The sequence below is a fragment of the Melanerpes formicivorus genome, unplaced genomic scaffold (genome assembly GCF_026170545.1).
Source record: "Melanerpes formicivorus ecotype bairdi unplaced genomic scaffold, bMelFor1.0.p_v2 SCAF_19, whole genome shotgun sequence".
Taxonomy (NCBI): Eukaryota; Metazoa; Chordata; class Aves; order Piciformes; family Picidae; genus Melanerpes; species Melanerpes formicivorus.
In genome coordinates this window covers 14733527-14760069 of record NW_027142371.1, presented here as the reverse complement: position 1 = coordinate 14760069, position 26543 = coordinate 14733527, and the positions used below count along the sequence as shown (strand labels likewise).

General features: G+C 65.1%; 3 protein-coding genes across 3 annotated transcripts; all 3 read left to right on the top strand.

Moving 5' to 3' along the window:
* The first annotated feature begins 2213 nt into the window (after positions 1 to 2213).
* On the top strand, positions 2214 to 5544 carry SCRT2 (scratch family transcriptional repressor 2). Its single transcript, XM_068150295.1, has 2 exons — positions 2214 to 2409; positions 4621 to 5544. The coding sequence occupies exons 1-2, from the start codon at positions 2286 to 2288 to the stop codon at positions 5328 to 5330; spliced, it is 834 nt and encodes a 277-aa protein (XP_068006396.1). The 5' UTR covers positions 2214 to 2285; the 3' UTR covers positions 5331 to 5544.
* Positions 5545 to 9203: 3659 nt separating this feature from the next.
* SRXN1 (sulfiredoxin 1) lies at positions 9204 to 12075 on the top strand. Its single transcript, XM_068150233.1, has 2 exons — positions 9204 to 9689; positions 10073 to 12075. Exons 1-2 carry the CDS (start codon positions 9234 to 9236, stop codon positions 10274 to 10276), a joined length of 660 nt encoding a protein of 219 aa, XP_068006334.1. The 5' UTR covers positions 9204 to 9233; the 3' UTR covers positions 10277 to 12075.
* Positions 12076 to 17995: 5920 nt separating this feature from the next.
* Positions 17996 to 23194, top strand: TCF15 (transcription factor 15). Its single transcript, XM_068150231.1, has 2 exons — positions 17996 to 18591; positions 20382 to 23194. Exons 1-2 carry the CDS (start codon positions 18115 to 18117, stop codon positions 20454 to 20456), a joined length of 552 nt encoding a protein of 183 aa, XP_068006332.1. The 5' UTR covers positions 17996 to 18114; the 3' UTR covers positions 20457 to 23194.
* The last annotated feature ends 3349 nt before the right edge of the window (positions 23195 to 26543 follow it).

Here is a 26543-nt window from a genome sequence, read left to right as displayed (position 1 = left end):
ATGAAGGCAGCAGACAGGCAGTGGGCATTGAGCAGGTGGTGGGCAGGCAGTAGGTGGGCAGATAGTGGGGCAGGAAGCAAGCAGTGGGGCAGGCAGCGGGCAACAGGCAGGCAGTGGGCAGGGAGCGGGCAGGCAAGTGGGTGGGCAGGCAGTGTGGGTGGGCAGGCAGTGGGTGGGTAGTGGACAGCGGGCAGGCAGCAGGCAGGCCCAACTAGGGCGTAAGTAATGCCCGCTCTGCAAACGTGCCTTCAAGGAGAGCAGCAGCACAGCCGCGGATAAATAAATCAGGGAGCGGGAGCCAGAGCCCGGTGCACGGAGAAGCGGGGAGGGGGGGGAGGCGGGGGAAAAGGGGGGCGTGCGGGAGCAGCCCGGCAGGCAACGGTGTCCCTGTGGCCCCCCTACCACGGTTGGGTACCGGCGGTCCTCCGGGAGAGGTGACCTTGAACTTGGCAGAGCCCTGACGTCAGGGCAGCGCTGCGGGGCCAGATGGGAGCCGTGGCGCTGCCTGCGAGCCCCGGCCGAGTGCTGCGGAAGGGGGGGCGAGACCCCCCCAGCACGTATTGGGGGGCAGCCCTGGGAGCCCCCAGACTCCGAAGCAAGCCTAAGGGGAAGATGCAAAGTGCCCCTGGGCTGTGGGATGCTCTGGGATGCTATGAGATGCTGTGGGATCCTGTCGTGGGGTCTAGGACCCTGTGGGATGCTGTAACCCGTGGGCTACTCAGGGCTGTGGGATCCTGGGGGCTGGGGGCTGGTCTGGGTTATAGGACGTCCTTGGCTGTGGGGTGCTGTAGGCTGCCCTGGGCTGGGGGATGCCACACAAAGCCGTGAGCAGGGGCACAATGGCTGCCCCCAGCCCTGGGTGAAGGAGCAGACACGGCTGTGAGCCGGCAGGCCCAGGGTGCCAGCTGCAGGGGAGCTGCTTTTGGCCCCCAGACCAGATGCCACATGCCCAGGGCCAAAGGTGATGATGCCTCCCGAGACCGGGGGTGCCCAGGGCTGCCCTGTGCCAGCCGTGCCAGCACTCTGCCCGCGGTGACAGATGATGAACTGTCCTTACTTAAGTGCTGCTTCGCTCTCAGCACAGCTCAGGGAGAGCGGGGCCCGCTGCCAGCCAGGTCTTGGTGTCACTCTCCAGCCCCTGGCTGTCACAGAGCCAGCTCCGGGGCCACCCAGTGCCCGCAGGACCGGGGCCTCATCCTGCTGCTGGGGGCGCGGCAGCGGAGTGCGGGCAAGGGGAGGGGGCGACCGGGGGCTCCAGGGATAGGAACAATGCACCGCTGCCAGCCCCGCTATTGTTGTGGGCTGCGAAGGTCACCGAGCTCCCCTGGGGACAGGGATGGGGACAAGGGACATGGGAAAGGGAGAGAAGGTGGGGAAAGGGACAGGGAAGAGGAACAGGGAGGGGGAAAGGGGCAGTGGGCAGGGATGAGGACAGGGCAGAGGTGGGATAGGGGATGAGGGCAGGGAGAAGGGAGCAGGAATGGGGACAGAGAACAAGGGACGGGGAAAGGGACAAGAGGAAGGGGTCAGCAGAAAGGGGCAGGGGACAGAGATGAGGTCAGGGAAAACAGACGGGAATGGGAATATGGAACAAGGATAGGAGCAGGAAGCAAGGACAGGAGAAAGAGGCAAGAAAAAGGGACAGGGAACGAGGATGGAGACAAGGGACAGGGATGAGGATGGAGACAAGGGACAGGGGACAGGGATGGAGACAAGAGACAGGGATGGGGATGAAGACAAGGCACAGGGATAAGGATGAAGACCAGGGACAGGAATGGGGACCCCCGCCCCCGCAGCCCCGTCCTTCGCAGGCCCCGGGGGCTGGCGGCGGGGAGACAAAGGAGGTGGGAGGCAGCGCTGTGTCCCACCGCCCCCCCGTCCCCGTCCCAGTCCCCCCCCGCCCCGTCCCCGCGTATCCCCATTGTCCATGCCCCGGGGGTGGAGGGGAACAGGGTGGGAGGGACCGGGGACCCCGCACTGTCGCCATGCCCGGGGCGCCCGGCTCTACCGGTGGCTCGGGGGGCTCCGGGGGGGCTCCGGGTGCGGCCGGGTGGAGCGACCCCCTCCCCCCCCAGCATCCTGCCTTCCTCCCCTCCTCCTCCTCCCCCTCCTCCTCCTTCTTCTCCTCCTCCTCGCCTCCCCGCCCCTCGCACTCGGCTCCCCGCTCCTCGCCGCCCGCACAGCCGGGGCCGGAGCGCCGGGGCGGGGCGGGGGCCGGGGCCGGGGCCGGTGGCGGTGCCGGTACCGGAGCTGTCCAGTGCTGAGGGCGCCGGCCCGGCCCCGCCATGCCCCGTTCCTTCCTGGTGAAGAAGCTGAAGGCGGAGGCGTTCCCGGCTACCGGGGCCCCCGCACCCCCTTACACCCCCCTGGAACCTCCCTACGCGCTGCCCGGCCCCGCCACCGGCGATGGTGAGTGCTGGGATGAGGGATTCGGGAACGGGGGGGACCCCCCCGCTATTGTATGTGAGCCTCACTTGGGGAGCCCAGGGAAGGGGCGGGAGGATGCGGGGCAGGACGAGGTAGGGGTCCCCGCGTTGTGTCCTGCAGCCGGGGGGGGGGCAGTGAGGCGGTGGGAAGCGGGAGGGGAGGGGGTCACCCGTCCTCTCCTTGTCCCCCGCTCCGGGGCCAGCGGCCGAAGTTGGTCCTTGGGGAAACATCCACTGCGTGACAACGGCAGCCCCTGTGGGCGCCCCCACGATCGCCCCCCCACCCCCCGCGCCTCCCGGGGGCAGCGAGGCCAGCTCCTTCCCACGACAAGTTGGGTTCTTTTGGGGGGGGCGCACGAAGCAGGCGGTCTGGGGGCAGGCGGGGGAAGACAGAGCCTCGCCGTGCCTGCGGGTTTCATTGTTCGCAGCGGTGCCCCGAGCCCCCCCGGGAGCAGGCGGGGGAGAGGCGGGGGCAGCCCCCTCCCCGCAACGCCAGGAGAGGTGCAAAGAGCTGGGCTGAGGGGTCCCCGCAGCCCCGTCCTGCCAGGGGATACTGGGGAGGACTTTTGGTGTCCCCCAGCTTCGGCAGAGACCCCTAATGGGCCCAGGGACAGCCTGGAAGAGGGGGTCGGGAGGTGAGGGGGGGCCCATTCTGGTCCTGGCTGCTCGGGGACCGTGAGGTTGAGCTGAATGCAGGAATGGGCCTGATCCAGCTATGCACAAACCAACATTGTCCCACCGCTGCGGTCTCGCCCCCCCTTTTCTACCTCCCCCCAGCCCTTGGTGGGCTTTCTGTGCTGAGCGCAGGGCTGTGAGGGCGGCGGGGGCGGGGAGGGGGTCCTCTGTTTCCTCCCCCCACGACATCAGGAGCCCACAGCCGGTGGGGGAGGGATGTGCTGCAGCTGGGCAGAAGCTGCCGACGCTGCTCTCCTGGAAATAACCTTGCTGCATGCTCGGAGGCAGCGTGAGAAATTGCTGAGCAGGGCGCTTTCTGCACAGCCCGCGCTGTCAGCACCGAGCGGGGGGACGGGGGGGGCCCAGCTCCACCCCTGCCACGCATCCCCCTCCCCACCGCAGGCACCCCCGGCCTTCACGGGACAAACGGCAGCAGCTCCTCGCCCTGGGCAAGAGGGTCCCATGAGTGGGGGGTGGGAGGATGGCTTTAGGGGATGCTCGGCTGCAGTGGGGTTGGGGTTTCCATGCTGCTCCAGTGGTGTGAAGGGGTGAGGCTGGCCCGGGCATCAGCTCAGACCTCTGTCAGCCCCCAGTGTCACCAGGAGCTGAGACATGGTCTCTAAAGGGACAGCATGCACAAGGCTGGAGACCACTGAGACAAGTTTGGGTGTCCCGGGGGTGGCAGAATGTCCCACAGGGTCACTGCCCTGGCAGGGAGAGAGCTGAGCTGCTCCTCCTGAGGTGACCTTCATGTGCCAGCATAGAGGGACGGGGATGCCCATGGGGATGCCCACACAGCGACCACTTTGTCACGGGTCAGGGGTCCCTTATTCGGAGCCGGGCCGTGAGCAGATCAATGTCACACAGGGGTGACACTGCTGGCACAACACCTGAGCCCTGTTCTACGCCTGAGGGGGCTGTGGGTCCCTCTTCTGGGCAGGAGCCCAGGATCCCTGTGCTGATGGCTTTCCCATCCCTGGGGAATAGCCGCTGTGGGGGGAGGTGGGGGGCCTTTCCCAGCCCCTTTTCTGCAGAAGGGAATCCTGGAGCAGCCTCCTTCCCCCTTGCCCCAGCTGGCCCGGGCTTGAGGAGGCAGGAGGTGCCGGAGCCGAGCTCGTTACCGATGCTGCCCCGGTGAACAATGAGGCACCGACAGCTGCCTGGCGGCAAATGGCCCCCGGGGGCTGCCCGCAGCCGGGGCAGCGGGGCCGGCACGGGGCGGGCGCAGCTGAATGTCCCACAGCCCCGTCCCCAGCTCCCACCCAGGGCAGCCCCGCGGGGTGGCATCCATCCTGCCAGCAGATGCGGACAGAAGCGGGAGCAGACAAGGCAGCTCCACTGATCGGGACCAGCCCGAGTGGGGACAGGGACTGTGCCAGGAGGACTGTGCCACGGGGACTGTGCCAGGGGGACAGCCCCAGTTCCTCGCCCACGATAGGTAGTTTTGGCTGGTGCCTTGCCCCTGTCTGCGACGGGCTTGGCCCGGAGGGACAGTAACCCCACCGTGCTATCCCTGTAGGGTACCTCCAGCACTGCCTGGCCCCCGCCGGCTACGATACGGACAAGAAGCAGGGTCTGCCACCGCCACCGCCCGACCCGGCCTACGCACCCGGCCACGAGGAGTACAGCGACCCCGAGAGCCCCCAGTCCAGCTTTTCCGCCCGCTACTTCAACGGGGAGGCGGCGGTGACGGACAGCTACTCCATGGATGCCTTCTTCATCACGGACGGGCGGTCGCGCCGGCGCAGCGAGAGCCAGCGCCGCGGCGGCAGCCACCGCCACTCCTGCCCCGAGTGCGGCAAGACCTACGCCACCTCTTCCAACCTCAGCCGGCACAAGCAGACCCACCGCAGCCTGGACAGCAAGATGGCACGGAAATGCCCCACGTGCGGCAAGGCTTACGTCTCCATGCCCGCCCTGGCCATGCACGTCCTCACCCACAACCTCAAGCACAAGTGCGACGTGTGCGGCAAAGCCTTCAGCCGGCCCTGGCTGCTGCAGGGCCACATGCGGTCGCACACCGGGGAGAAGCCCTTCGGCTGCTCCCACTGCGGGAAAGCCTTTGCCGACCGCTCCAACCTGCGCGCCCACATGCAGACCCACTCCGCCTTCAAGCACTACAAGTGCAAGCAGTGCGAGAAGACCTTCGCCCTCAAGTCGTACCTCAACAAGCACTACGAGTCCGCCTGCTTCAAGGGCTCCGAACACAGCTGTGCAATAGGGAACTAGCCCCCCCACCCCCAGCCCCCGGTGGCACATCCCCGGCCCCATCCCTCTTACCACCCCTATTGCCATCCCTCTCTCCATCCCCGTTCCTGTCCCCATCCCCCAAACCCATCTCCATTCCCATCCCCATTCCCATCCCTATTCCTATCCCCATCTCCATCCCCACTCCCATTCCTACTCCTATCCTCAATTAACATCCCTGCCCCCATTCCCACCCCATCTCCAACCCCATCCTCATCCCTATCCCGATCTTCATCCCCACCCCCGTCCCTACCCTTTCCTCATTCCCATTCCTATCCCATTTCCAGTCTCCAGCTCGGTCCCTGTCCCCGTGCCAGCGCTCCCGCAGCTGCAGCCGACCGTGCGTTGTGGCTGTGCCGTAGCTAGAGGTCACAGCCCCCCCAGACTCACCCCCTAGCTCTCCTCGGGAAGGGCTGGATCCGGCCGGGTCCGCAGCAGGACCCAGCTCCCCGCCCACAGGTCCCCGAGCCCCCTCGCAGCCAGGCAGGTCTCTCTGCGGGGGTCTCACCCGGGGACCTCTTCCAGACCCAGGAGAGACTTTCCCCCCCCAGCTCGTGACTTCCACCTCCTCTATTTATTTAATTTATTACTATTATTTATTTAGAGCTGCTGCTTCTCCCCGCGGGGGATCCCGAGGGAGAAAAGACACTTTTCTGCTCCCCCCCCAGGAGCAAAACCTCACCTTGACCTTGACACTGATGGGACCATGGGCTGGGTGCTCCTGCCAGCTCGGCAGGACTGACGGACGGGACGGCTGTCAGGAGGCTATCAGACACCCCCGGAGGCTGGGCTCCCCGCAGCCCACCACCCTGGGGCACCCTGAAGCCCCCTTACCCAGCACAGTCCCATGGGACATAGCCCCATGGCACCGTGCTCACCCTGGCACTGCGTCTCTGCAGCCCCGGAGTCAGGGAAAGAGCGAGGGGTGGCCGGCCGAGACCCGCAGGACACGTGTGTCACCCGTGGCACCCAGCTTGGCCAGGCACACCAGGCCCCCGCCACGGCGATGGGCTGGGGAACAGCTTCCCGCGGGCAGGTGCAGCCCCCTTCGCCGTGCATACGGCCAGGCTGGGCTGGAGACCCAGCCTCGTGGCAGCACCTGAACCCCCGAATGTGCCCCCAGCCTCTGCCCAGAGCCCTCCCCAGCCCCCTCCCCATCACCCCCCACCCCCTCCGCCTGCGCTCAGGATGGGGGGGGTCAGCGTAGCCGTAAAGTTTAGGTGAGTCTATTTAAATGTTCTTATTTATATTATTTATAACTTCTGCTTTTCACTATTTATTTGCCAAGACTGGCAGGGCCGTGCCAGCGCTGGCTTGCAGGAGGTGGCAGAGCCGCAGCAGAGCCGCCGTGCCCGGGACGCAGCCACGGTGACACGGACGGGGACGGGACCCCGAGAGCGGACCGTGCGGTGGGCACGGAGGCAGGAGGGCAAGAGCTGGCACCCTCGTAAGCCCTCCCCAAAAGGCAAAGCCCTTCTCATCCGTCTTCCTCGCTGCCGCAGGCTCCTGCCGTGCCCCCCGCCCCGTGCCAGCCCGGTGGGGACAAACCAGCCGTTCTATGCAACCTCCCTGCGGAGCATCCCCGCACCGGCCCCGGAGCGAGCGGCATTCCCGGAGCGGGGCCCGACCCGCGCCTCCGCTTCCTACCTCGGGCCACCAGCTGCCACGGCCCCATCACCCCGTGCCAGTCCCCGACACCCTCGGGGTTCAGCCTGGCATCCCAAGGGGCCGCACTCGCGTACCCCACACGTCTTCCTGCGCTGTCTTCCTCCCTGCACCGTCTTCCTCCTGCCGCCTCGGTGCCCACGTTGCCGTGGCTTGCAGTCTCGATGCCTCCCGGGGACGTCCCTGGCACCATCTTCCTCCTGCTGCCTCGATGCCCGCTTTGCCACAGGCATAGCTCATGGGCTTGTCATCTCCCGGGGACATCGCCAGCACTGTCTTCCTCTCGATGCCCATCTTGCCAGGGCTTGTGGGCTTGACGCCTCCTGGGGCATCCCCGGCACCGTCTTCCTCCCACCACCTTGGTGCCCACATTGCCATGCCCACAGCTCGTGGGCTCAACACTTCCCAGGGACATCCATGGCGCTGTCTTCCTCTCCATGTTTGTGTCACCAACACCTACGGGCTTGATGCCTCCCGGGGATGTCCTTGGCACTATCTTCCTCCCACCATCTTGCCGCCCATCTTGCCGCCACGTCTCGTGGGCTTGACGTTCTCGCGGGGACATCCCTGGCACTGTCTTCCTTTTGGTGCCGACGTTGCCACGGCTCACATCTTCGATCCCTCCCAGGGATGCCCCTGGCACCACCTTCCTCCCACCACCTCGGTGCCCGCATTCCCGCCGCGCACAGGCTTGCACGCCTCCCGGCGGCACCCCCGTCACAGTCCTCTCTGCCATGGCACCGTGCCCACGCACCCGCACCCTACGCAGGGTCAAACGCATCACCCCAGCCACCACGCAGGTGCCCGCCAGGCGAGGACGCAGCAGTTGAGGCTCTTCGCGCCGCGCCGGCAGCCCTGGCAGCGCCGCGTCCCTCGGGCTGGGCGGGCACAGAGCGGGCACCACGCCTCTGCCCCTGCCCCTACTGTAAATAGCAGATACTACAGCAATAATTTTCCGTGCATGATAGATTTTTTTCTGCCAGGTTTTGTACTCGCCAGCCCCCAGCGAGGCCGGACAGGCCCGCCGGGGAGCCGGCTGCCCGCAGTATTACTTGTAACGCGATTCAGGGATATAAAAGGGATTTCTGCCACTAACTCTGCGTCCTGGGGCATTTGTGCTGGCACCGGTGGGCGGTGGCATGAGAGCCGCGGGGCTGCGTGCCGATCCTGCGGTGGGATGGGGCAGGAACCTGGGACGAGGGACTTGGGATGGGAGCATTGTGGGAAAAAATCCTCTGCCCCACGCTAAGGGCCGGAGGTGCCCCAGGAGCCAGCCGGGAATGGGGCACTCGATGCACCCAGAGCTGCCCACTTTGCTATGTTAGCCCAAACAGTCGGCGGGCAGCAGCCAGGTGACCCCCTGCCATGCTGAGCAGTGGGTTGGCAGTGCCACCCTGCTTGTGCAAGCAGCAGGAAGGCTGCGAGTGGCAGCAGATTGCTGACCTGGAAGTAAAGCGCCGTGTGAAATCCCAGCAGTGGGGCGGGGAGCCTGGCAGGCAGCCTCGGGGGTGCCCAGCGATGCCCAGGCACCCCTAGCCTCATGCCTGTGTCCCATGGGAAGGGCTGGGTGAGAGGGTTTTGTTTGGGCTGAGGGGTGGTTCGTGCCCACTCGGGATGGTGGCACAGCTCGGGGCTGTGAGAACAGCCTGGCACCAAAGCCTCATCCTGAAGCCTCACAAACCCATCCCTGGCTGGCACTGGCACCAGCCCTCACACCAGGCACCTGCTATCAAGTCAGGGTTGGGGCTGGGGACCCTCCATGCCCCCCAGGAGCTAGGGTGATGGGCTGGGAGCAGCCATCTGCTGGCATCACAGCCCCACTGCAGAGCCAGGCTGCCCTGGTTGTAGGAGCTGGTGGGGTGGGAGACCAAATTCTTGCTGGGAGTCTCTCCAGCATCTGGGGTTGGTCACTGGGAGCCTCTCTGCCGTTCCAGACTGGGGTCTGTGAGCTTCTCCACCATCTGGAGCACTTCACTGGTCTGAAGACGTGACCTAGAAAGATCCAGGGCTGGAGCATGGTGATGTCTGCCCAGCCATGGAACATCGATGCTTCACTGCTTAGCTCCAGGGCTGGTTCCTGCCACCTTTTCCTGACCCCATCACGTCAGCCTGGCGGGGAGGAGGAGACTCTGGGATTGGGACAAGCTCCTGGGGGCACATCCCAGCACCCCACTGAGATGCCACAGACCCAGCACAGCAGCCCCAGGGTCGGGGGGCAGGATGGTCACCTCCCATTACACCTCAGCCTCTGCATGCCGAGTGGTGTCCCGCTGGGACGGGGAGCTGAGGGCAGCCCTGGTCACAGCCTCGCCGGGGAGGAGAGGAGCAGGCAGGAGGCCAGGCGGCGCTGGCACCCGTCCCGGCAGCCTGCCCTGCCCCTTCACTGTGACTCTGCAAAACAGAGGGGCGGTGGCAGTGACGATGACGATGGCCGGGCAAGGAGGAAGTAGAGGGGCTCGGCTGGGCCGAGCACTGCTAGGGATGGGCAGACGAGCTCAGCCAGCCGGGCGGGAGGAGGGACGAGGCCAGCTGCCAGCCATGGCTGAGGCTGAAGATGCCAGCATCCACACGAAGCACATCGGGGAGGTGCACAACGTGCCCATGGACGTCCTGATCCGGCCCATCCCCGCGGAGCTGGATGCGGCCAAAGTGCAGAGCCTGATGCAAACCCTCCAGGTGAGCATAGCCCTGCTGCCTCCTGGGGTGCTGGGGGGGGCAAAACTATCTTGACATCCATCAGTGCCACCCTGGCACCCACCCATGTTAACTTAGCACCCACCCCTGGCACGATGGCACCCACTCTCATTACCCCAGCACCCACCCGTGGCACCCCATAGCCACCCGTGGCACCCCAGCACCCACCCCTGCCATCCTGGCAGCCACCAGTGCCGCCCTAGCACCCACTCCCATCATCCTAGCACTCCCTGGTGCCACCCTGGCACCCACTGATTCCACCTTGGGGGGCACTGCGGGGGAAGCTCGCAGCACTGAGGCACCACCGCGCTCTGGTTCGGGGATACCGGGGGGTGCATTGCTCCTGGGGCTCTCTCCCTTGGCAGGAGGAGCCTGAGCGGGTGCCCCCCATCGATGTGCTGTGGGTGAAGGGCAGCCAGGGGGGAGATTATTTCTACTCCTTCGGGGGCTGCCACCGCTTCGCCGCCCACCGGGCGCTCAACCGTGAGACCATCCCGGCCAAGATCATCCCGTCCACCCTCAGCGACCTCCGCACCTACCTGGGATCTTCCACGCCCCCCCTGCGCTAACCCGGTGTCCCGGAGGAGGCCCAGCGCCCCCCGCGTCCTGCAGCCCCCCCACGTTCCCCTGGGTCCCCGTGAGCCCCCGGTGGGGATGGTATCAGGGTGCCGGGGCCCTGGGGAGGGTCTGTGCTGTCCCTCCGGTCGGGATGGGGTCGGGGGCTCTCTCTCCCTGGCCCCGGGAAGCTTCCGGGGAGGCGTGGCGCGGCAGGACCAGCAGGTGGCGCCATTGCGCCGCGCTGCGCCCCAGGAACGGCGGCACCGGGAGAGACCAGGATGGAACGAACTGGGAGGGACCGGGAGGGACGGGGATGGGAGGAACCGGGAGGGACTACTATGGGGATGGACGGGGAGAGACTGGGTTAGACCGGAAGGGCCCGGGATGCACCGGGATGGACCGGAAAGGGTTATACCGGGAGGAGATAGACCGGGAGGGACTGGGATGGAATAGGATGGGATGGACTGGAACAGAATGGTTCAAATGGGAACGGCTGAACCGGGACAGGCTAAAGCAGGGTATGGCTGAACCGGGGCTAGATGGGCTCAGCCGGGGCACAACTCAACCGGGACGAGCTGAACCGGAGCACAGCTCAACCTGGATGGGCTGAACCGGGACAGACCTGGCTGAACCGGGGCACGACTCAACGGAGAGTGGCTGAACCAGGACAGGCTGAACTGGGGTAGACTGGAACTGGGGCAGGTCACAGCCCATCCAGGGCACAGCTGAACCGGGAGGGGATCCAGGCAAACCGGGACACGGCCGAATCGGGACACAGCTGAACCAGGAGGGATCACAACCAATCAAAGACCTCCCCCAGCGACTCTGGGCTCACCCTGTGCCAGGATCGGGAGGACCCTGGGCTATGCCTGTCCCCTGGACGCATCCTGTGGTATTCCCCTCCACGAGGGACATCTCCAGAACGGTGTAGTGGGGACATGAGATCCCCCTGGAATAAAAGCAATGGAATCCTCATGGCTCTGGGACCTGGGGCTGGGGGCAGGCTATGCAGCACTAGGGCCTGTTGGGACAGGGTGGTGGTTTGAACTCAAAGAGGGAGAATCAAACTGGAGAGAAGAGAGAAATGTTTGACACTGGGGTTGGGGAGAGCCTGGCCCAGGCTGCCCAGAGAGCAGGGAGCTGCCCCATGGCTGGCACCACTGCAGCTCAGGTTGTTTGGGGCTGGGAGCAACCTGCTCTGGACTGCAGGGGGTTGGACTGGATGAGCTTGAAAGGTCTCTTCCCACCCGATCCAGTCTGGGATTCTATGATTCCATGCTGTGCTGGGTTCAGCTGTTCTGCCTGACCACACCAACGTACAGCTGGAGCCAGGACCAGCTCAGGAACAGCTGTGGCAGCTGATGCAGCCCCACCACACCGGGATCCCATCATTCCTGCCACATCTTCATCCCATGTGGGGGCTGGAAAAACCACCCTGAGCATCCCTCAGGCATCTCGCTGGGCTGGGAGTTTCGGTCCAGGGAGGAGAAGGGACATTGACTCACCCAACCACACTGTGAGTCAGGACCAGGACAGGAACCACAGCTGGACACTTCTGCCTCTGCTTCACCCCTTCAATCATGCTCCTCCCTGGATGGATCCCAACCTCCCAGGGCAGAAATGGGGATGGGGAAAGAGTTGCTGTGCTGGAGCCTCCCTCCGGCGGATGCGAGGGAAGGGGCCGGAGGGAGACTCCAGCCCAGCAGAGCTCCTTGTGCCATATCAAAGCCACTTTCCAGCAGGAGGAAGCCCTGCAAGTGTTCATGGAGAGAGCAGCACTCCCTGGTGCCTCATAAATTTCTGCACAGAACTGTGGCGTGCTAAAAAGTTTCCTCCCGTTGAAGAGCTGGGAGAGGGGGATGGGGGGGAAGGGAGGAAGTGGCAGCTCCTGAAGCAATGGGGGGAGCATCATCGAGGTGCCTCTCCCCTCCCCCCCAGATAGGTGAGGTAGGGCAGGGGGTTTTGTTCAGGTTTTGGGCTGTTCTCCCAGTGCTGGGCATCTTCTTGCCCCCTCTATCTTCCCTGGCTTTGTGTCTCTTCAAAAGGGAGTTGGATGTTGGCAGAGCTGGGACCCCATGAGCAGGGATGGACCAAAGCTGCCCAGATCCTGCAGCCCCCCCACCCCACCTCCCACCCCCCTTGGTGCTTATTCCACCTGGGAAAACCACTTGCAGCTTCCCATTTGCTGCAAACTGTGCCAGGATGCCCGTGCCAGCCCCACCAGTGCCCTCTGACACTGCTCCCAAGGGTTGGTGGCACCATCCAGGAGCCAGGGCAGGGCACTGTGTCCAAGGGGCTGGCCACTGGGTTTGATCCGGGGGGGGTTCTCTGGTGCTGGGGGCACATCCCCGGTGCTGGCAGCATGAAACGCTGCTCTCTAGCTGGCACTGCCGGGGCCACAAGCCCCTGGCTGGCACTGGAGTGGCTCTCACCAGAGGCAGCTCCATCCGTCCGTCTGTCCCTCCACCTGTCCCCCTTCCCTCTGCCTGACCCGCGGGGTCTCCGGTGTCACCGGCTGACAGCCGATCCCGGCTGCCTCCAATCCATTCGTTCCGGGGCAGGAACAAAGGCGCTTTGTGGGCTCCCTGCTCCCAGCCCAAGCTGACTGGGGGGGTCCCAGCTCCGGAACTGGGACAGACTTGCCCATGTGACAGGCGTGTAATGCCTTCCAGACCAGCAGCCCCAGCCTGCAGGTACAGCCCGGAGGGTGGAGGGGACCCGGGGCTCCCCACACTGCTTCTGGGGACCCACTGGGGCACCTCAGCACAGCCCCCACCCCGAGGGGGCAGGCAGGGACTTCTCCCAGGGCCACCTTTTGTGATGCTCCCTCAAAAGGTTCCACAACACCGTGTCCCTGTGAGCCCACCCTGCTGTTCCTCCCTACCCAGCCCCTCCTCCCGCCCCCCCCCCCCCCAGGTTTGCTGGTCTCTGTGTGGGAAAGCAGAAGCAGCCTTCCCCCCCTCCCTGGATGAGATCCCATCCCAGTGGGAAGCATTTGGGCTCAGATGCTGCAAGTGTCCATCCAGCCAGGGCAATGCTCCCTGAGCTCATCTGCAACAGGGCTGTGGCCCCAAAACTGGGGAGCTGGGGACAGATGGGGCAGTGCTGGGGACACCCCTATGCCAGGGCAGCTGTGGGGTGCGGGGCCAGGCAGCACCCTCGGGGGTCTCAATGGGGTGGGTTGGGACAGGCTACAACCAGATGGGATGGGATGAGATGGGATGGGTAGGACACAATGGGGTGGATGGAATGGGATGGGACAGGGCATGATGAGATGGGATATGATGGGATGGAGTGGATGGGATGGATTGAATAGAACAGGGTGAGATGGGATGGGATATGATGGGATGGATGGAACGAGATGGGGCAGAGCATGATGAGATGGGATGTGATGGGATGTGATGGGATGGCACAGGATAGGATGGGAGAGGATGGATGGGGTGGGATGGGGTGCAGTGGGGTGGGATGGGTCAATCCAGCACTGCTCCGTGGGGCTCAGCAGGGTCAGCCCTGCTCTCCTGGCCACCACATGTGCTGCCGTTGCCGCGGGTCTGGAATCCATTTGCCTCGCCGGCAGCAGTGTTTTCCCAGCAGGGCTGGAGCGGCCCCGGGGGCTGGGGGCAGCCCTGGCCCCCCGGCCCATCTGCTCCCTGTTTATTTTCTTACACTTAAGTATCACCTCGCAGATAAACACTCCCCGGAGCGGGGGGGCACGGGGCGGGGGGGCATTTCCCTGCCCGCAGACACGGGGCTCTGCCCTTGGGCTGTCCAGCACCCCCATCCCTGAGATGTCCCCACAATTGCCAGCCTGCTCCTTGGGGGGTGCCTGATGGCTTGAGCTGAGGTCGTGGCCGACCCATGCAGGGTCCCATCCACCCCACGTCCACCGTGAGTGCCCGACGCTCTGTGCCAGGGCACCATCTCCCATGCCCATGCCCAGTTTGGCTCAGCTGGGAAAGCCCTGATGCCAAGCACAACTCTGCCCTGGCACCCGCCCGGCTGAGTCAGAGCCGAGGTGTTGTGTCAGGGGGTGCAGGCTCGGCGACACTCATCCTGTCCCCCACGCTCGACGGGCAGCACAGGAAAACCCAGCTGGTGCCACACGGGCAGCAGCATCCGCGGGCAGCAGCATCCGCAGGCAGCTGGCCAGGCAGGAGCCGGCAGGAGCCGGCAGCGTTCCGGCAGCATTCCCTGCTCCCCATGGCTCCCTCGGCTCTCCTGACCGGGAGTGAAGGCTCCTTCTGCCCCTCTGTCCACTCCCTGTGCCAGGCACTGCAGGGGGATTCTCCCCCCCCCAATGTGTGCCAACCTGGGGAGCCCTCTGCAGCGAGAAGGCAGCGGCAGCTGGGGGCCTGCCTGGCACACGGAGATGCTCTGCCTGTGCCAGCACACACACACACACGTGCACATGGACACACACGTGTGCACACACAGGGATACCCACACCCCTGTGACCACACGTGAATGGATACCCACACGTGTGCACAGCCATGTACAGCCATGCACAGCCATGCACACAGGTGCACACACATGCACACACATGCACACACATGCACACACATGCACAGCCATGCACACACATGCACACACATGCACACACATGCACACACATGCACAGCCATGCACACAGGTGCACACACATGCACAGCCATGCACAGCCATGCACAGCCATGCACACACATGCACACAGGTGCACACACATGCACAACCATGCACACACATGCACACACATGCACAGCCATGTACAGCCATGCACAGCCATGCACACAGGTGCACACACATGCACAGCCATGCACAGCCATGCACAGCCATGCACACACATGCACACAGGTGCACACACATGCACACACATGCACACACATGCACAGCCATGTACAGCCATGCACAGCCATGCACACACATGCACACAGGTGCACACACATGCACACACATGCACACACATGCACAGCCATGTACAGCCATGCACAGCCATGTACAGCCATGCACAGCCATGCACACAGGTGCACACACAGGCACACACATGCACAGCCATGTACAGCCATGCACAGCCATGCACAGCCATGCACACAGGTGCACACACATGCACACACATGCACAGCCATGTACAGCCATGCACAGCCATGCACAGCCATGCACACAGGTGCACACACATGCACACACATGCACAGCCATGTACAGCCATGCACAGCCATGCACACAGGTGCACACACATGCACACACATGCACAGCCATGTACAGCCATGCACACACATGCACAGCCATGCACACAGGTGCACACACATGCACACACATGCACACACATGCACAGCCATGCACACACATGCACAGCCATGCACAGCCATGCACACAGGTGCACACACATCCACACATATGACTGCCCCACACCTCACCCCTCCAAAGCCTGCTGCTCCTCCCCTACCCATGTCCCATCCTCCCCCCCAGCAGCACAGCCCCCCAGCACCCCAAGCCTGGATGTGCCCTCCCGCAAAACACCCCAGGGCAGCTCGACTGGGCCTCAGGACCGGGGTCTCTTCCCTCTGCACCCCAGCCCTTCCCTGCCAGCTGGTGGCCATGTGTGGGGTGGCTGCAGCTGAGTACACAGCCCCTGCCATCCGTCTTGCCTCCTGTCAGGGGGCTGCCGTGGCCCCCCAGCCCCAGCCCAGCAGGATGCAGGGGCGAGAATGGGGTGAGAATGGGGGCTCCCCTCTCTGCACAGGCACCTGCCTGCTCCCTGCCTGCTCCCTGCCTGCTCCCTGCCTGCTCCCTGCCTGCTCCTCACCTGCCGTGCCAAGGGTTTGCATAACCCCAGCTCTGCCCTGGGCATCTCAGCAGGGGCAGAACTGGCCCCCAGTCTGTGCCCGGGTGGGAGCTAGGAGAGGGTTGGGATCCCTGGCAGGGACTAGTGCCTGGCCAGGTGAGGGAGGTGGCAAAGGACACGTCTGCCATGGCAGCATGGACACCCGGAGCAGCCCTTCAGGCCCCCAGCCCCAGCAGGACCTCCGGCCCCCGCCGCGGCCCTCTGCCCCCTGCCGTGTGATTTACAGGCTCTGCTCAGGCGGCCAAATGGGGAAGGAAAACAGGGCAGGGGGGTCCCGCCGGCCGCGGGGAGAGGGGCCGTTTGCTCACAGCTGGTGGGATGGGGGGCAGTGAAGTGGTGCCAGTGCTGGCAAGCACAGCCAGCCCTGCCGTGGTCCCACCAGAGACAAAACTTGGCACACAGCAACACCTCCACACCCTGGAGGGGACCCACTGGCCCAGGAGCCACATCGTGAGCTCCAGTCCTGCAGCCATGGGGCCGTGGGGTACAGTGGGGTGTGATGCCAGCCCATCCCGTGGCCCCCTGCCCACCTCGCCTCTGTTGACCACCACACTCTGGCATTTGCAGTGTGCCTGCTGTGTCCTTTGGCCACCACCCCAGCCTCCAGCAAGCCCCTGAGCTGCCTCTTTTTGCCTCTCTAGCTGAAGGTTTTCCCTGTCATCCCGCTCCAGCTGAAGGGCTGGTGGCCAGATGTGGAGCACAGCTGGCACAAGCTGGCACTGCGGCTACCGAAAGGCCCCAGGGCCATGTCCCAAGCAGCCCTGGGGCCATCTGCTGGGATCTGATTCTTGCCTTCCATCTGCCTTGGCTGCTTGACCTTCCGTGCCTGGAGCATCCCTGAGCCATCAAACTCTGCCCGAGGCAGCTGGGGAGGAAGGCAGACAGGAAACCTCTGCTGCTCACCCCCGCCCCCACCTGCTCTCGGGGGTGCCAGGCTTGGAGTGACTGCAGAGCAGGACGCCCAGAGACCTCCCTGGTGAGGAGGAGCAGGGGGTGGCCAGAGCCTGTGGCATTGGGTGCCCAGGAAGGACTGGGAGGCGACCATCGACCAGTAAACTGGGTGCCCCCCCCAGCCCTCGCCGGGACGCTCTCCCCTGGCAGGAAAGGACTCTGTGTTTCCACTGCCGGCACACACCTCCTCCCTCCCGGGAAAGGAAACGCTGCTGCTGCCTGGCAGCGCTGCCTGCCACACCGCACACGCCCCTGCCCACGGCCGCCTCCCCTCCCGCGGTGGGCAGACAGGGTGCCAGGCCCTGAGGGTAGAGGGGCAACGGGTGTGGAGCATCCCTGTGGGCATCGTGCCCTCGCTGCTCCCTTCCCACCCCAGGTCGCCCTCCTGGGCACAGATTCTGCCCCAGTGGGGCACAGAGGGGTGTTGAGAGCAGTGTGTCCTCCACTGGCATTCTGTCCAATAAACACCCCGAGGACCACACTGGTGCCACCCACTCCTGGGTACCTATCCCTCCCCAGTTCCTGTGCCCCGTGTTTGCCCTGTGCCAATCTGTATGGGACCTAGGGTTGGCAGGGCACAGGGGCTGGGGACACGCTGCCCAGGGGCTGGCACTGCATGTGGCATCACTCAGCAGGTGTCACAGGCAGAGGTTTGGAGTTCTTGCCATGTGGGGGCCCTGGCGCTGTGGCACTGCCAGGGTCTGGTACCACTGCCACGGGCATGAGCCGGAGCCCGGCCCCGGGCGCAAGGTGCCCGCAGCCAGGCCGGCGTGCCGGAGCAGGGCCAGGCCAGTGGCCGGAGCCAGCTCTGGCTCCCTCAGGCTGGGGCGAGGACGCTGGACTCTGGCCGGTAGCTAGGGGGGCTGGCTGGGGGTGGGCTCCAGCGCCAGCCCCTCCCCGGCTGTATAAATCCCGCTATCCCCCACAGACACTCATCCCAGCCGCGCTCCGCAGCGGAGCAGCCGCGGGAAGGCGTCCGGAGCCGGCCGTTTGTTGCGGGGGGGGCCGGCGGGGGGAAGTCTCCCCGCAGCCCTGGGGGTCCCCCCAGCAGGGCGGGGGGCACTGGCGGGGCACCAAACCATGGCCTTCACCATGCTGCGTCCCGTGGCCGCCCGCGTCCTCTACCCTGACCTCAGCATCCTCTCGGAGGACGAGGAGAACCGGAGCGAGAGCGAGACGTCGGACCAGTCGTTCGGCTGCTGCGAGGGGGCCGAGGCTCGCCGCAAGCTGCCGCGCAAACCGGGGCCCATGGTGATGGTGAAGCAGCGGCAGGCGGCCAACGCGCGGGAGCGGGACCGGACCCAGAGCGTCAACACCGCCTTCACCGCCCTGCGCACCCTCATCCCCACCGAGCCCGTGGACCGCAAGCTCTCCAAGATCGAGACCCTCCGCCTGGCCTCCAGCTACATCTCCCACTTGGCCAACGTGCTGCTGCTGGGCGAGGGCTGCGAGGACGGGCAGCCCTGCTTCAGTGCCATCTACGGCGCCAAGGGGGACCTGGACAGCAAGCAGCCCCGCAGCATCTGCACCTTCTGCCTCAGCAACCAGCGGAAAGGGGTGAGCAGGGAGCGGTGGGATGGGCTGTCCTGGGCTGAGTGGGGTGGGAGGCTCATAATGTCCCCCATAGGATGGGGGACAGCGGCCCATGACTGGAATTAGCAGGCCAGGAGGCTCAGAGTGTCGCCGTGGGATGGGGGATAGGAGCCCCTGTGTGGGCTGAGCGGGGCAGAAGGCTCGGCACATTCCCATGCGATGGGGGATAGGAGCCCCTGTCTGCGCTGGGCAGGGCAGGAGGCTCGGCACATTCCCATGGGATGGGGATAGGAGCCCCTGTCTGCGCTGGGCAGGGCAGGAGGCTCGGCACATCGCGGTGAGAACCACAGGCTCCGGCTCCAGCCCCCACTGGAAGTTTTGGCCGTTCCCGGCCAAATGCTGCTGGTAGCCGCACGCCCACAGCTCCCGCTGGCGTCAGAGGGCCGGGCTGCTCCCCCACGTCCGCCCGGGCCGGGGAGGTCTCGGGGGGTTAAACAGTCACCCCGGTGCTGGGGGCACTTGGCCGGCCCGGGGGCGGAATTCTGAGACTGAAGGCTGACCTCATCCCAGCGCTCAGCCCCATCCCACTCCCTGACCCCATCCCCAACCCTCCAGCCCGGGCACTGTCCCAGGCAGCACCTTGGCATGATGGAGACAGGCGAGGCACTGCAGGCACCCTGCAAAGGGGGAGGAGGCAGGGGTCCCTAGCCCCTGGCCCCACTCAGAGGGTCCCATCCAGGGATCTGACCTGCCCTGTCTGCATGGCTGACCCCCACCCCAGCACCCTGAAGGTTGGAGGGCACCTTGCTCATCCTGCTGCCCAGTGTGGGGTCCAGACTGCCCCTGCTCCAGGGAGAGCTGTGCAGGACTCAGTGTGAGTGACTGGCAGCTTCCCATGACCTGTGATGTCATACATGGGTTAACTGGGGGTCTCATGGGATTGTGGTCCAGCATCACCCAGGAGCCCCTGTGAGACCCCCAAGTTGTCCCATGGGTGACCCTGAGCAGCATTGCCCCTGGGCACACTCCAGCCCTCAGGGCTCTTTTGGTTTCTGCTGCTACAGCTTTTAATTGCTCCTGGGCCCTCCATGGCTGGCTGGGCTCTGCAGCCTCCCTGGGAGACCCCCAGCCAGGGCTGAGCTGTGCCCCTGGGCTGCTCCCCAGGCTTGAGCCGGGAGGTGGCACAGAGCTGGGAACTCCTGTGGCACCCAGGATGACTGGCATAAAGGCAGGAGCTGGGAGCTGCCCCTCCTGACCCTGGGGCTGAGCTGTACCGGGCTGTATTGGGCTGCAAATAGGCTGGGCCAGGCTGTCCCGGGCTCTGCTGAGCCCTGCTGGGTTATACTGGGCTGTCCTGGGCTAGCCCTGGGCCACGCTGGGCTGTGCTGGGTTATACCAGGCTAAAGTTGTGCTGGGAGGTTGGGTTTAGCCTCTTCATCTCCAGCAGGGCCATCGGTCTGTCTGGGAGCTGTGGGTCTGTCCAGAGACCATGGTGGCATCAGCCTTGCCCACAGGCCTGAGCACAGAGGCACTTGGGGGCCATGTCCCTGCAGCGTGGCAGAGCCACGGGTGGCTCTCTCGCAGCAGCCACCCCAGAGCTGCCCACGCAGCCGCTTGATGGGCACAGCTCTTTCTGCCTGTCCATGCCAGGCAGCCCACCCGTGGCACCAGCCGTTTAGGAGCAACTCCTCCAGGCAGAGCTGGCATAGGGTGGAACCCTAGCGGCGGTTGGGACTGGTGGTGGGACCCCAGTGCCACCCAGTGCCACCCAGTGCCACCCAGAGCTCTACATCTCTCCCCTCCTATTTCCACAGGGCGGCCGGAGGGACCTCGGGGGCAACTGCCTGAAGGTTCGGGGGGTGACCCCGCTGCGAGTGTCACGGAGATGAGCCGGGGGCCAGCAGCACCCACCTGAGACAGCGGCCAGCAGCGGGCGGCGCCCCCGCAGCGGGGAGGGAGGGAGCTGCCCGCACGAGGTGGCAGCGGCCGAGCCTGGCACCGCGGGCTGGCACTGAACCCGCACCGGCCCCGGAGCCGTCGGTGGGGCGGGAGGACGCTCCCCATGGGCCGAGGCCACCCGCATGGGGCAGGACCGGGGAGGGGGTCCCCGCGCCCCGGGGGCTGGACTGGCAGGGGTCCGTGTGCGGCCGGCGGCGAGGCCTCCCCGCGGGGGGGGCGTTCGGTGGCCCCGCGGGTGCTGGTTGTGCTCGTGCGGCCGCTTGGACAATAAACCTTATTTTTGTGATGGGCCGAGCCTGCCAGCCTGGCGTGGGGCACGGGGGAGGGGCACGGGGGCTCACCAAGACGGCCCCAGACCCCCAACCCTGAGCCCATCCTTGCTCCGTGCCCCTGGAGCCGGTGGGATCGTCCTGGCTCTCCCCATGGGTAAGACCCCTGGACACACGGTGTCACTGTGTCCCCAGGGCCCTGCCAACAGCCTTGGCACTAATGTGGTCTGTGCCATGGGATGGGGATGGCACTGCCAGCCTCGTGCCACAGCCACAAGTGCCTGGCTGGTGAGCTGGGGTTGGTGTCGCTGCTTTTGTGCCTTCCCCTCTGCCTGGTACATTGTGAGTGCCAGCACCACCACCACCATGACTGCCACCAGCACCATGACTGCTGCCATCACTGCAACTGCCACCAGCGCCATGACTGCCACCAGCACCATGACTGCCACCAGCGCCATGACTGCCACCAGCACCATGACTGCCACCAGCGCCATGACTGCCACCAGCACCATGACTGGCCCCCCTGCTCCCATGGCCACCACCACCGGGACTGTCACCATCACCACGCAGGCCAACAAGCCCCATGCATGGTGAGGCTGCAGCCAGCAGCACCTGCATGGGGTCAGGCGGGGACACAGGGGGTTCCCAGGCTGGGTCCCCCCCCGAGACCCTGCTCTGCGGGGCCAGACTGGGCCGAGCTGGGCGCTGGGGAGCACCGAGCCTGGGAAAGGTGCTCTGAGAGTCACCGCTGCTCCCAGGGGCTGGAGCAGAGGCAGCTGTGGCCGGGGGCTGCCGGGGTGACCCCCCCAGGGGCTGTGGGACCAGACCTGCCCCATCTCCCCGGGATGCTGGAACCAGCAGGGAGTAGTGGGAGCACTGGGGAGGTCCCACAGCAGTCTGCCCTGGGGATGGGGTGAAGGTGGGACCTCCCCAGCACCTTCCAGCCCCCCCGGTCAGCCGAGGCAAGCCTGCCCTGCTCTCCCTCCCTCCCCCCGGGGTTGATTTATGGAGCTGACAGCTCAGCACAGCTGTGAGAGCTGCTCCCAGGCAGGGACCCGGCGGGGGGGAGGTTTGTTCTCAGCGTGGCTAATGTGTCCCAGACCCCCCGAAACAGCCGTGAGATTCTGCAGCCAGCCCAGGACACAGCCCTGCCCTGGGTTTATTGGGGGGCAGGGGCAGGGGGGACACCCAGCACATGAAAGGGGACCGACACCTTGAAGTGGTGTCTCTGGAGCCCCCAGAGGGGCCGGTAAGGCTTGGTGGTCCCAGTGCTGGGGGCACAGAGCTGAGTACACTGGTGACAGTGTGTCCCAGCTGCTGGGATGTGGGCTCCAGTGCATCCCAGGGCTCCGTATGAGAGTCCCAGCACCTCCCAGTGCCAGCCACTGGAGTTCCAGCAAGATCACATAGCAAGAGTCCCAGCACAGAGCTGTGCACCCAGTATGTTCCAGTGCAAGGGACTAGGGCCCCAGCAAACTCCAGTGTGAAGGTCATGGATCCCAGCATGTCCCAGTGCTGGGGCCATGGGTTCCAGCATGTCCCAGTGCTGGGACTGTGGGTTCCAGCATGTCCCAGTGCTGAGACCATGGGTTCCAGCATGTCCCAGTGCTGAGACCATGGGTTCCAGCATGTCCCAGTGCTGGGACTGTGGGTTCCAGCATGTTCCAGTGCTAGAGCCATGGCCAGTGCTGGGAGCTATGGGGCAGTCATGGGACAGACTTGGGTCCCAGCATGTCGTAGAGCAGGAGCTGTGCACCCAGTCTGTCCCAGCGCTGGGGTTATGGATTCCAGCACGCTCCAGCACTGGGACTGCAGTCCCCAGCCTGTGTCAGCACTGGGACTATGGATCCCAGCTCGTCCCAGTGCCAAGCCTATGGGTCCCAGTGCCAAGCCTATGGGTCCCAGCCTGTGCCAGTGCCAAGCCTGCAAAGCCCCAGTACATTCCATCCCCTCCCGGCACCGAGAGAGGGAAACGGTGACTCAGAGGTGCCGGAGCCTGCCGGGATGGTGGGAGCCGAGTGCCCCTTTGCCCCCCCCCTCCTCCCATGGGACAGCCCCGGGGCCCACCACACCCCCCACCACCCATGGGTGCTGCCACGGCCCCGCAGCAAGCCCTGCCCCACCGCCTCTCGCGCTCCCCTCCCATCCTCTCCCCTTCCTGCGCTCGGACACCCTTGGAAAGGCTCTTGGCCGCTTGCTCTGAGACAGGAAGGTGTCCCCGAGTCTCAGGAAGGAAAAACACTCAGTGCTGAACCCACCAAGACCGTCTCTGAGGGGCCATGGCTGGAGAGGCTCCAGGTCTGACATCACCTGGGAACTGGAACCAGAACCGCAGCTGCACTCCGCGCCTGCTGCTTGGTTTTTTTCTCTAACTTGTGTTTTTAAACTTTCTTTTTATAGAGGTTTTTCTTTTCTCTTTTCTTTTTGGTTTTTTTTTTTAGCTTTCCCCTTTCCTTTCTCCTTTCCCCTCCCAAATATTTCAGTTGAACCTTGCTGGGCCAGCCAGGCTGGAATGCAGCAGAGCTGCGCCCGAGGCCGAGAGCGGCGGCGCTGGGCGGATGAAGCCAGGGCCGGCTGGGCAGAGGCTGCCAGGGCCACGGGCAGGGCTCACTCCCCGCTGATGGGAGGCCAGGACCCCACAGCCCCCAGCATCATAGTGCACTGTGGCTGGGGGAAAGGGAGCTGGGGACCTGGGGGGGCTTGGGGAGAGTCAGGGCAGGCACAGCGGCATGGGAGGGTGGAGGGCAGAGGGGGCCAGGCGGAGCCTTCGGTCACTGGGCAGCGCTGCCCTCCCCACCCGTGGGTCCGTGATGGGGTAGGGAGGTCAAGCTGTGCCTGAGCCCAAGCCTGAGCCTAAACTTGAGTCTGAGGCCAAGCCTGAGCCTGAGCCCGAGTCTGAACCTAATCTTGAGCCTGAGCCTCAGCCTTAATCTGAACCCAAACTTGATCTTGAGCCTGAGCCTGGGTCTGAATTTATTTTGAGCCTGAACCTGAGCCCAAATCTAAACTTAATGTGATCCTGAGCCCAAATATGAACTTAACTTGAGCCTGAGCCTGAGCCCAAATCTGAGCCTGCACTTGAGCCTGAGCCTGAGCCAGGCAGGCAAGCAGAGCCAGGCGGTGATGTGGACCATGAAGGCAGGTTTCATGCCCAGGATCCAGCCCTCCTCATGTCTTCTCCTTTGGGTGCTGCCCAGCCCTCCCCAGGCTCTTTCCAGAGCAGGAGCTCAGGACAGACCCCAACATGTTTTGCATTGGAGCAGAGGAGGACTAAGGGCTGTGAAGACACCTCCAAGGACTAGATGGCAGTGAGTGGGGACGGGGGACAAGGGGACAGAGGGTAAGGGGGCAGGACAGGATGGAGGGAAGGACCTGGGAGGGGTTGGTAGCCCTGGATGGGGATGGGATGGATAGGCCATGAACCAGCATGTGATGGGCATGCTGGGCTGGGCTGGGATGGGATGGGGTGGGATGGGGTAGGATGGGATGGGATGGGATGGGATGGGATGGGATGGGATGGGATGGGGTGGGATGGGATGGGATGGGGTGGGATGGGGTGGGATGGGATGGGATGGGGTGGGATGGGATGGGATGGGATGGGATGGGATGGGATGGGATGGGATGGGATGGGATGGGATGGGATGGGATGGGCAGACCAGGGCTCAATGTGGTGGCCCCTGGGCTGGGCTGCTGAGCAGTCCCTGCCTCCCCGTGCTGACAGAGACAGACTGCCACCAGCATCCTGCTGAAGTCCCTGGTGAATCAACAGAGCAAAGGATCTCCTGGAGATCCCTCCAGAGCACCCACCAGCCCCTCACCACCCTGCTGGGGCCAGCAGCAGCCCTGCCACCTTATCCCATCCCCCAGGGACCCACAACCCAAAGGCCACAAGGTCTCACCCATCCCACGGGCGCAGAGGGACAGCAGAGCGCCGCTGCCACCCGAGGGTTCCCCAGGCCCCTCAGAGCTGCCCACCCCGTGGTGGGGTCCCTGGGGACACGGGCCCCAGGCAGGGACAGGGTGTGAGGGCGCAGCACGGGGTGAAGCCCAGGTTAATCTCCCAGTGGAGCTTCCCTCTGCAAACAATAAGACAATGCCCGGCCAGGAGCCGCCTGCGTAACCAGCGGCACGGAGGGGAAGTTGTAATATTTGGACTTAGCACTCAGTAAATTAAGGAAGAAAAAGGAAAAAGGGCTGGGGGTAATCAGAGAAAGGCTGGCCCCGTGCCCTGCCCCACAGCCAGCAGCTTCAGGGGGCTCGGCTCAGCCCCAGGAGCCAGCGGAGGGGACCGGCAGGCGGCCCTGAGGGTCCGGCAGGGGACGGGCACGTCCTCACCACGGGGGGGGACACAGCCCAAAGGGGTGAGGCTGGGGTATGCAGTGGGCAGCAGTCACACAAACACAGCATCTCCTGTGACACCAGAGAAGGGATCTGGGCCAGGAGTTTATTTTAATCCAGACCTGCTCATGGGAAATAAAATCCTGCTTCTGCAGCTGGGGTGGCCGGGCAGGAGAGGACCTCGGGGGGACAGTCACCTCCAGCTGACAGGGGTGGCGGGGGGTGACGAGTGAGGGGGGTCTCTCAGGGTGTCTTTGGGGCTGTGTGGTGTGAGGGGGCCCTCTGAGTCCAAAGGAGGGTGGGGGTGGGGGGGCATGACCCTTCCCATTCACCCACAACCCTGCCCCCCCGCCCGGGCAGACCCTGCCTGCCCTGACCCCACTGAGGTGAGCAGGGCAGGGGGCACACGGGAAACCTCGGGGCGCTGGTTAGGAGGTGCAGAGCTGAACCCCACCCTGTGGGGCTTGAACTGAGGGGGCTCAGGGGGCTCTGTGAGCTCTGAGCAGGGTGCCCCCCAGTTCATGGACCCCAAGAGCGGGGGCGTGGGGCAGAGCTGGACTTCGACGGGCTGGGGCAGGTGGGGGAGAGGTGACCCGCGGGCAGCAGCAGCAGGCAGGGGAAGGCTTTCGGCACGCAGCCGCTCACCGGGAGCCCATTTCCCCCCAACGGGAGCCGTTATCAGCGGCGAATACTCGGGAGTGGTCCCAGGGGGGACCTCCAGCCCTTCCCCTCCACCTAGCCCAGCGCTGTCCCGCTCCGGCCCACGTCAATGCCGCCGAGAAGGTGTCGGAACAATCGCCTGACAAAGAGCTATTTTTAGGGGCCGGGGCTCGCAGCGAGGATACGGCCGGGCCGCTGACAATGGGGGGAAGGGGGCCGGGCTTCCCCCGCCAGCACTCGGCAGCAGAAGGACCTGGAAGATTTCCTCGATGACCCAGGCCCGTACAATACAAGGAAAGCACAAGAGGGAGATACCCCCGCCAAGACGAGCTGCTCCTTTGCCTAATGGCAGTGACCCACCCGGGCTGAGGGGCTGTGGGAGTGGGGCCAGCAGCCTCCCCTGGGGGTGACTCCCTTGCTGGGGAGGGGGGAAGCAAGGTGAAGTGTGGCTGCCTTGGCTTGTCCATGAGGGTAAGGGGAGCCGTGGGGAAGGGTTAAGGCTGGCTCCTGCCTGCTTGTGCCACGCACCCAGGAGCGACCTGGCCCCTGAGCTCAGCACTGGGGAGGCTGGCTTGAATCCTGGGGCTGTGCCCCTGCACTGCACACTGGGGAGGCCACACCTTGAGCACTGGGTTCAGGTTTGGGCTCCTCACTCCAAGAAGGACACTGAGGAGCTGGGGCAGGTCCAGAGAAAAGCAACCAAGCTGGGGAAGGATCCGGAGAGCAGGGCTGATGGAGCAGCTGAAGGAC